The 10,899-nt window shown below is 42.3% G+C and overlaps 1 protein-coding gene across 1 annotated transcript in view; it reads right to left on the reverse strand.

Annotated features, from left to right (window-relative positions):
- Positions 1 to 10,899, reverse strand: part of OXCT1 (3-oxoacid CoA-transferase 1) — a 124,889-nt gene that overhangs the window by 107,910 nt on the left and 6,080 nt on the right. Inside the window, exons 2-3 of the mRNA XM_019531690.1 lie at positions 7,137 to 7,245; positions 4,317 to 4,407 (exon numbers count right to left, since the gene is read on the reverse strand). Of these exons, the coding sequence (XP_019387235.1) occupies positions 4,317 to 4,407; positions 7,137 to 7,245 (200 nt within the window). The remainder of the gene's footprint in view (positions 1 to 4,316; positions 4,408 to 7,136; positions 7,246 to 10,899) is intronic.

The raw sequence follows: 10,899 nt of genomic DNA on the forward strand, positions 1-10,899 counted from the left end.
GAGTAAATGTCGATCTACGCCAACTAGCTTCTAACAATTTACTGCAACTAGACATACTTTAAGGGAGTCTGGGTTTAAGCAGCTTAACCTTTTAAGCTGTCCACAGAGACATAAGTTTAACTGCTTTTCACTACCTCAGGCAAAAATGTGAGATAGAGCCTAAGGATGACCATACCTTGACAAGCGACTCACATATGAAGGTGTTATCATAAGCACCTGTAATTTCTAGTTCTTGTGACGGATGCAGTTTCCACCAGGAGTGGTGTTTGAACAAGAAGGAAAAGTAGGCAAGAGCTCACATGGGTTCTCATTATGACTGCTAGAAATGCACAAAGATCCCAGAGAGGAGAAAGGTCCCTAAGTGAAGTGCCAGGAAGAGAACATGTGTAAGGTACTCTAGAAATTAGTCAAGTGACAAATCAGTCAAGTGCAAGAAAACTATATCCATGGAGGAATGTCAATGTAATATGCTGATTTAGATCCTAACTTTATCCCTGAAGTTAAGGGTAGGCTGTAAAGTGCAATGCAGTCCTGCATGGAGATACTCAAGCAAACAAGCTCTAAAAGAGAAGCAAAACTAATCGGTTTAGGTCCAGTGTCACACTAATGCAGTTATGCTACACTTCTGGAAAGCTAACTTGGGCATCTCTGCATTACGCCATACGAACACACACCAAGAGACAGTGAGGGACAGAATTGCTCAGAAAATATTTTCTCTGTCCTGAAACTATTTTTAAGATTTCAATATTATTCCCAGTCCATATTAGGACCAAACGAGTTTTTAAAAAAACAGAATTAAGGGCAACATCTCACCTTCACATAGACAGCATATCTTTCTAGTTAGGACATTCATCTGAGCCCGAGTTTACCACATTCCCAACTATCTGATCTGGAACAGAATCATGAACCTAGGTCTTCCACATCCCAAGCGAGTGCCCTAATCAGCAAGCTGCTCTAACTATCCAGGGTTAAGTCTCTGTGTCATGTTCTGCACTGAGTACACAAAGATGAACAGGCTCAGGAAATAGGCGGACGAGAACCTGACGGTGTTTAACGCTGAAAAATGCAAGGTTCTCCACCTTGGGAGGAAAAACCTACAGAATCCTTATAGGCTCGGTAGTGCTATGCTGGCTAGCACTATGGATGAAAAGGACTTGGGCAGTCATGATTGACCACAGGATGAACATAAGCCTTCAACGTGATGCTGCGGCTAGTAAAGCGAGCAAAATGCTGGCTTGCATCCAGAAATGCTTCTTGAGCAAATCCCAGGACGTCATTCGCCTGTTGTACTTGGCCTTGGTGAGGCTGCAGCTGGAGTACTCATGATTCCCTATTACAGCCTGTGGGCAAAATTCGAAATGCGCTGAAACAGCGAAACAGTTTTAACAAAACGAAACATAACAGTGCTTTGAAACAGCTAAATGAAGCACTGTCCCTTCAAAGCAGAAGTCGAAACAAAACAGTGCTGTTTCACCCAGCCCTACTTTACAAATGGCAATGCACCATGTAAGTGTGTATAAAGCCAGTCCAGTGGTATATTACAAAGGACATAGGACAGACAGAAGGAGGCTGATAGGACAGCACAGAGAAGCCTGAGAACACAGAGGAAAATACCTGAGAAGGAATTAAACAGGAGGAAGAGAGAAAGACGCAAGATATTTGATTAGATACCCTCTCCTGAGGTAAGTCAAGAAGGCTCATACCAGAAACCCAGCTCTTCATGGTGGATGAAACAGGAGGGCCATGGCCTTTGTCCAATTAACCTAACTGTAGTAGCACCTAAAAGCATTCTGAATTTTCATACTACCTGCTTAAACTAGAACTACAGCATTCCAGTATTACCTAGATATGAGAGTACAAATGGCCTAAGTGAAAATCATAACTCTATTGGACACTAAACACCATAGGCTAAACAGAGATGGTTGTTTCATGACTCAGTCATAATCTAACTAGCTTCTCCTTCAACCTCGCAGTGCTTCACAGCCAACAAAGATATTTTCCCTTCTGAGTGGTCTTATACTTTTACATAATTAGTTTATCTCAAGTCAGTTCTTACCTTACTTTGAAGCTACTTCTCTGTTCCTAGTTCACAGCTCTTCTTTAAATGCTTGTTTTCCTTCACATATGGAGTTAACATGAGCTGTCTGGTATTTACTTAGGTTGCACTTGCTCCTTCCCCAGACCTGAAGGGCACTTTGTGGAATATCTCTCTACCAACTACACAGTCGGTCCAATAAAAGATATCACCACAAAAAAATAAAAGAGAAAACCTGGTTTCTAAACATTAGAGTATGATATTTCTGACTGACAAATTGTTGACAGAGATCTATGCAGTGTCAAACTTTTGTCAACTGCACTCAAATTGGCAGTGGTGAAGACAGGCATTGTGCCTTAATCATGAACAAATCAGCATTATCTTATCATTCAGTCATACTGTCAACAGAAGAGTCCCTAAAAAGAGCAGCTGTGTCAATGTTTAATCAGCACTTAGAAAGTTAGAGCAAATGTTGGAATTTGGTGTTTCAGGCCATCAAATTATCAGTTGGACTAATAAAAGATATCATATCTACCCAAAGAACCTTGCCTGCCTATGTCCTTAGCCCAACATGGCTACAACCAAAAACCCAGGACATCAAGGAAACATCCAACATCACTATGTAGTTCAACTCAGATACTTACAAAAAACAGCAAATAACACACAACCACCATCTTATTAGAATAATTTTAAATGACTGCCCAGGCATTAGGCCTTTGTCAGACAGTATGAAAAGAATTGTAGAGAGCAGAAATTGAGAGGTAGTTAGCTGTACTAGTCTGAAATTAGGTGAAAGGCAAGGTAAAGCTGCATCTTATTTTATTCATTACCTGTGTTCTCTGCAAAGTAGGGGGTACCCTATGAAAACTCATGCATCTCCAAAATAGTTAGTTTATAAAGGTGCAACTATACTCTGCTGTCTGCCCAGCTTCAGACTAACACAGCTAACTACCTCATTCTGCATACAGATTTCACAGACATTAGGGCTGCAAGGGACCTCGCAAAATCATCAGGTCCATATAACAAACCCTCAAAGTCTGAGCAGCAATTCATGAAACACCTTCTACAAATGTCACACCTGCAGAAAAGAATTAGAATGATCTTTGCCCTTAACTCTCATTAACCACCTCTGGTTGCATTAGAAGCCATACCTCCAAAAGAAGATGGGAGGAGATATACAAAAATCTATATAACAATAATTACCAGTATCATTTTAGACTGTAATCTTGAATTTTCAGGAAAAGAAAGGTTCAAACAAATTGGCAAGTGATAGCAAAACTCCGAGGAACACATATGGTATACATATGCTACATAACAGGGCAGAAGGATGCTGCTGCCCAGCACAGGCCAGAGTTTGCGCTCTACAGTGGAGGAGAGCACAACAGAGGGGATGAGTGGCATGGTGCAGCTCTGTGTCCTGAGCTCCCACGCTGGATCAGATCTCTTTGTGGGCCAGATCTAGTCTGCACGCCATAGTCTGCTAACCCCCACTATATAATGATGCATCAAGGATTGGACATTCTGTCCCAGTCAGTAACAAAACAATTTTGTTACAGAAAGAATACAATGTTGCTGGAGGCACCATTTGATAGGAGTCATGTCATCATTGCAACTGTGTCTTAGGCCAATGGCTTAGCCATATTCAAATATAATTAACATTATATTTCCCAGCAGTTTTATTTACCAAACTAACAGTGCTGCTGGATACAACTGAACAACTATTATGTCCCATTCAAAAAGTGGCTACACTTCCATGGGTATATAAGCATTTTTCTTTGTAAAGCAAGTTAAGTGCTTTGGAATGTTTTATCATCATCATGGATAGTTTCTTTTCAAATAAGCAAGGTAAATAAAATAAAAAAGTGTCAGATTGAGGTTTAAAACATTCCCTGCTAACTGCTTTACAAAAAAGGAAATCCAATAGTATAAAAACATTTTCAGTAGTAACAACAGTTCTGTGGTGAAGCTAGGAAGTTCTTCCAAAATTGCTCCAAAATAGCAATACCAAATATAGCTGAAGGAAAAGACATGGGGATTGTCCACAGTAAAACAAGACCTTACCCAGCCTGAAGTGCATGAACCTTGTGTAACCTTTGGGGGATTTGTGTCAGTTTCAAACAAGAGTGAGCCTGAGGAACTCACAAGTGATCCCTTCAAAATAAAATTAACATTATTTCCAACATAAGACTAATCACAGCTCATTTTTAATTCTACAGAACTATAATTCATATAAACAGATTTACAATTATAATTAATAGTATAAGAACACATGAACACTTACCCTGCATTATTACTGACTGCAGTTAGTCCTTTGACTCCAGTCTTCAATAAGCCCCCAATAAGGTTCTCTGGAATTCCACACAGCCCAAAACCTAGGCAACATACAAGTAAACAAGGGATGTGACAACCATTCTGGCCCAATTAGATTCATCCTAAGATGTGAATATATGCAGTATATAGGCTGGAGGGGGAAAACCACAAAAAAATCATCACAGACTGACCTGAAGGGACTAAAACTGCTTCCAGGTGAACAAGCTGTTTAATTCTTACAGAAAACGTCATTCAGAACAGAAGTTAAAGGCTCTTTCCAATAAGGGACTCGGGCACCTCAATTCTGCATAAACCAAACCCCATGCCCTCCAGTCGGCTGCCTAATGCAGGCTATACATATACTACAAAGGCACCTCCCTGTTTGACTTGAAATCACTGTAGCTGCTGAGCGTGCTGCTTGGGTGCATGCCCAGAACTTTCCCAGCGTGAGCAGCTCAGCACATACGCACGGATCAAGAAAGATCCAAAAACTAGGCTTTCTTCTGCCAAAGCCCCGTAAGAGCGCCAGTCTGGTAGGCAAGCTCACACCATACTGAGCAGACACAGGGAATTCCTTACAAAAATGCTTGCTTTGGGCAAGGAGGCTGGGTTCTGGTTCTCACCTGGTATAACAGATTTGCCATACAAAGAAGTGAAAAGCCTATGAAACTCCCCAAGCCTGAGGCTTGGAGAGTTTAAACCCACATTTCCAAGCTACTTGGAGAGCATCCTAGCCACCAGGCAATGTAGGTCAAATAGAACCATCTCTACCTTTCCTGTTGAAGTAGCAGCACATAATTCAAGATTTGCTGGGAGGCAAAGGGAAAGGAGAAAGACAAAAACAGGAACCAGACTCCAGGTCCCTCCCCTTCCAGGAGATTCTACCCATTAAGATACAATACAGCTCCTTCTTGCTTCCTCTTCTAGCTCCAAATCCCTTGAATTCTGTGTTGCTCAGTGGCCCAACTTCAACAAAAAGTGTGGAGTCTGGGTCTTAGGGCTCCCTGCATATGGGTGGGAGATGTTGGTTTGAAACTTCTAAATGTAAGGAGAGAATTGAATCTTCCTAGGTGAGTGGTGTAACCACCAAGCCAATGCATAAAGCTTAGGCAGTATCCCCACCACCACTTGAAAAGAAAACAGCAAGTCCTACTCATACAGCTATATCTATAAATATCAATAATAGATATCTATCTTTATCTATATATTATATTAGTCGTTATAACATTAGTTATTAGTGGCTACCTTCAAGGGAGGATCCTGAGGTCTTGACTTGGAGTGGAAGATGGTACCTGGCTGCACCTCTAAATTAGGTGGCTATGCCATGCAGAGAGTGTAGGTTTTGGACTCACTCCTGTTCTGAGAGATTCCCTACTTGTTAGTTATAAGCAGCTTCCTGCTGCCAGTCCTGGCAGTTTTGGATCCTGATCTGAGAGTGCATCCACACCACACACTAGATCCAAAGCTAACTCCAAGTGAGCTAGCTCAGGACTAGAAGCAGCATAGCTGTGGTAGCTCCCTGTCAGCTAATTTACACAATTCTCACACACACAGTGTAAGGAACCCATGTACCCAACAGAGGGCTCTGGATTCCTCTGAGTGGGTCCAGAAAGTCATATGTTGTAGTGTCTGAGTTTTTTATATTGAATCCAGTCCTAAGACTTCAACTATGCAACTCCCCTGCCCATGAGAATGCCTCTTCCCTGATCTCTGCTGTGGCTTCCCCTCTTCTGCAACATCAGTCACACTTTGTGTTAGTTTCAAACAAGAGACAGTTCTTCCTCCTTCCCCTGCCCTGCCCCTCTCCCTTCCCCCATAAACACACACTTCCAATCCAGTCAGGTTTCATTCCTGGAAACTCTTTGTGTGTCAGACTGATGTCTGTTACAAAGATGCAAATTCTGATCCCAGTTACTTCAGATGATCATCATGTTTCTCATCTTGGTGCCTATTATTTCTGTACTCTGGTCAGAAACCCTTTTACCCCCCCTCCACCCCCAAAAAACCCCAAACACCTTGTGAAAAGCCATTCCTCCCCTCCATGAAACTTTCCAGCTACAATGCCAACTACCCATTCTATCTTTACTGGAGATTGTAAACTCTGAAAGCCACAAATTATCTTCTTAGGCATAATCACTGAACTATGGCATTATGCACAGTATAAATCCTTTTATAAAATGTGCATTCCCCTTTGACTTAGCTGTTATGAATTCATGGGATCTATTTTTCTGAAGTTATTACATGCACTCCTTAAAAAACAATTTTACCCAGTCTTCTACTTACAAACTTTTTCAAGATTACGTATGCATTTTTGGCCTCTAAGTACATATAAACGTGTACACTTGTAATATGATACAAAGATACAAAGCATCACCAATCTGGTAGTAAACAGAAACTGTAGCATTAATAAAACCTAGATCAGTCTTAATAAGTAACAGTATCCATATTCATAACAGTGTGGACTTTCAAAGGTAAAAAGAAATAAACATTGAGACTCAAGTTTTGAAAAACATCCAAGCCCCACAGAAAGTAAATAAAATTTAAGTTTGAAGATAAAAATCCAGGTATCAGTTGACACCTGTACCACATTGTTCACATTAGGTAACAGGCACAGAGAGTCTTATGATCTGTTTAAGGTCATATTAAGTCAGGTACAATGCTTAAAAAAAAGGTACTCTATTAGAAATTGGATCTTTTAAATTAGTCAATTAAAATAATTGAGAGTACTGACAGGATAAGCAATTTCATCCATGAGGGAATATAAAATTAATTATTTGCCATTAATACTTACCACCAACAAGTAGTGTGGCCCCATCAGGTATGTCTTTTACTGCTTCTACCGGATCAGTATAGAACTTGGTGTTCAGCTGATTGCTGGTAGAAAAATAGCAGCTGCAGCTCTGTAAAACCAGTACAGGAAGCCAGCATGAAGCACGTGACTATTTTGAATTGCTCCTCTTATACAGAGCATCCTATAAAATGTGTAGTGGGGGATAATGGATACGACTAGACTACTACCAGTACTAACTGTACCACTCCAAGTGCAGATTAAGGGCTAAATCCTGTTCCATGTACTCATATCAGCGATGCACATGCAGGCATGTAACTACAGTTTTTGGTACAACTCTGGGAAAGCAGGTGTATATACCCACTGAACATGCTCAGTGGAACTGAACTCTGGCCAGGAAGGTATGCAATAACACACCCCTCCATTCAGGTACACACATAAGGCCCTGGAGACCCAGAACAAAACCCCATGAGGTTGCTGTAGGTCAGAAGGGGAGAAGGGTCCTCCCCTGTTTTAGCCTAATAGACTACTAGAGGGATTTTAAATTTGCAACTCCTGCTTTCCAGCACCAAGGCAGAAGTCTGGCATTATTCAAAGCCCTCTGGGTGAAGGAAGGCCTTGAATCTGGGTCTCTCTTTGGTAAGTCCCAACTGCAGCAAAACTATTGAGTTACAACGTGAAAGTGCCTTCCTCTTTCACCACTACTGGCACCGCTGCCACCAGCTATGCCACAGGGCAATTCTATATCGTCAGAGGGCAAAACAGAATCTGAAACTTTGTGCAAGTGCTCAAAACTGCTGTATATGAACCATCTTGGCACATTAGATGGGATAAGTTTTATCCCTAAGTCTTTTTATTTTTGGAGGGGAATCTAAGTGAGATTCCAGCAACTCCAGGGAACCAGCATCCTACCTGATTCTGGAACTAACAAAGTACTGGCCTGGTCCTTGGTATAAGCAAGAGCAACCCAAGGACTTCTTGCATGTAGCCTTGAAGGTTATTCAAGTAGCCAGAATTTTTTTAAGCTTAAAACTAACCTAGTCAGAATACCTGTAGCTGAGGCCAAGGAAGATTCAGAGCCACTATGGTGGGAGCAGACTAGCCAGAGATTCACACAGGGCAAAACAATCCTCTCCATCAGAAAGTTATGTGCATGAAGAGATTTGCTGTACATATTCTAAATGTGTTTCCCCTCTATATGAAGCAAACTGGATATGTAAAACTGGAAATATACATAACTGAATGGCTGTAGTACTGCAATGGAATCTATTTATGTGCCCAGACTCAGGTGCCAAAGAGCCTATACACTTACTCAAAGTACGGATTCACCTAATCTCAGTGCAATGCAATGTAAACAAAGCTCATTAACTACAGGAACAACCTGAACTAAGCTTTTAGTGCCTCATTAAGGCTCCTTCTCTTGTTTGTCCCAGTGCCTGATCCACAATCCTAAAACTAACAGGAACACACAGTTCAAAGCTACTTGAGCAACCTTGACACAGACGGCTTCTAGTCAATTAATGGACGTACAACTACCTCCATAGAAGACAGTATTATTAGAATTCCCTAAGCACTTAAGTGGGTTAAACCACAGGCAGATAACTGATATTTGGTACAAGGTAAGCAACAACCAAACAACTGGGACCAGTACCCTGTTTTGATTTGAGCAAGTTATGCAGGTGTCCAACATGCATGTAAATAGAGTACGAGGACACCAGCAGCAATCAACATTTAAGCCAGCCTGTCATACTGGCACAGTCTAAGCTACAGGATACATGGCAAATAAAATATTGGTAAAGGTATTTCCACAAGTGGAGTTACTGTTGTGGAAGGGAATTTTGGAAGAGAAAAATCTTATTTATATACATTTTAAGATAGTGATTTACTTCTTCCCTAATGAATTGTGTTCAATTTGAATTATAATCACTATCATGGTATTTGGCCTACTTCTAAGACTTCAGAAAACTGGCTGTTTCATCAATGAAAATAAAAACAGTAGTATTTACATGAAATATCAGGGAAATCATCCTGATAGGATGGATGTGTCATGCTACCTCAAGGGGAGTGCAGAAGCTCCCTTCCGCTGGATTATAACATAGATTTTTTTCTGTGCACACTGACTAAATTGTTGAACTCCAGACAGCATAGGACTAAAATAAAATACAGTTAGGTCATGTTGCATTACAGTTACTTATTTAGAGCACAATGGTACTACAATGGCTGGCAGTATTATGTACAAGTCATCACACATCTTGACTTTTTTATGAACTTATGCCCAACAAAAGTCTACAGGCAACAACATATTTGGCTAAAATGTATATGCAATGGTAACAATAATAGCTTACCATAAGGTAAAACCTTTGTTAAGCAACCACTAAAGGATCTCTTAGAGACAGACTAATAATGATGTTCTTCTGTACAGAGCTTAGTGTATGGCGTTGCTTTGACACAAATGGTGTCAGTGCAGAGGTGCCATGCTTTGAAACTAATATTTATTCCCGCCAATAACAGACTGCAAATACAGATCTTTTAACTTATGTGTATAATTCTTAAGTGTCCGGTAATAAAATTGTATGTTGCAGCTCCACACATGGCTAAAATACGGTTCTTGTTTCACTCAAGTAATCATCCATATCATTTCCCTTAGCTGTACATATCCTTATCTTACAGAACCATACCAAGATGAAACAAACTGAGATTCCCATTGTTAAATGCCCTTTGCTTCCATTAGAACTGTGAGCCTATCACTGATAATTTCCATTGTATCACTATGTCCTTAAATAACTGATTATAATAAGCAGCAGCTACTGGTGTCCAATACTGCCTACACTTCTGGTCAGCTGGGATCCAAAGAAAGAAATTCAAACCGGAACAGGTGCAGAGCAGGGATACTGCCACCATGTGAAGCGCAGAGAGGCATCGTTCAGAAGAGCTGAGTGTAGTTGGGGAGGGGATTTGGCTGTTCTCTCTACAGCCATTAGGGGACAACCATCAAAAGAGGGAGAAGCAGCTGGCTGGCTCAAGAACAAGCACATATAAACAGAGAATGAATGAATGGAGACTGAAAAAGAAAAATAATCAAAGATGGCTTGCTCAGAGCAGTGAGGCTGTGGAACAGCCGGCTGTCGGAGGAATGGGATCACACAACCCAAGCTTGTTTCAAAATAGAGCTGGACTGAGCTTTTAGAACATGGTTGCCTGCGAGGACAAGCAGCAACACTGAATGACTGTGGGCCGTCACACAATCACAGAAAGCGAAGGCGGGAAGGGACCTCAGGAGGTCCCATCTAGTCCAACCCCGTGCTCAAAGCAGGGCCATCGCCAACTACATCCTACCAATCCCAGTCTCACGCAGGAGTTTAGGTGATGGACGAGATGGGAGGGTTTGGAGAGGGACGACCCTGCCTCACGCCCTTCAGCCCCGCTCCTCCAGGATCTGATGCCTCGGGCCCTTCCCGTGCCTTCCTGCCCCTGATGTAAAAGTCCCACGGCTGTGCCGACCCGAAACCTACAGCCGGGCTCTCGCAGGCGCAGGACGCGGCTACACGGGCAGAGAAAGGCGTGCGCAGGAGGGAGAGCAAGGTCAGCCCGTGCGGCCCCGGCGCCATGGGGCGGGCGCCAGGCTCCCCGGCCTCTGCCCTTCACGCCCGGGGATGCCCGGAGGCTGCTCCCGACGAGCGGCGGCGGCCGCCGGGCCCGTCTCCAGCAGGGACGGAGCGCTTCCTCCTGGGCCCGCCTGCAGCCGAGCTGGCGCCTGCAGGGCGCG

Source organism: Crocodylus porosus, unplaced genomic scaffold (genome assembly GCF_001723895.1).
Source record: "Crocodylus porosus isolate Cpor-Errol unplaced genomic scaffold, CroPor_comp1, whole genome shotgun sequence".
NCBI classification, from domain to species: Eukaryota; Metazoa; Chordata; order Crocodylia; family Crocodylidae; genus Crocodylus; species Crocodylus porosus.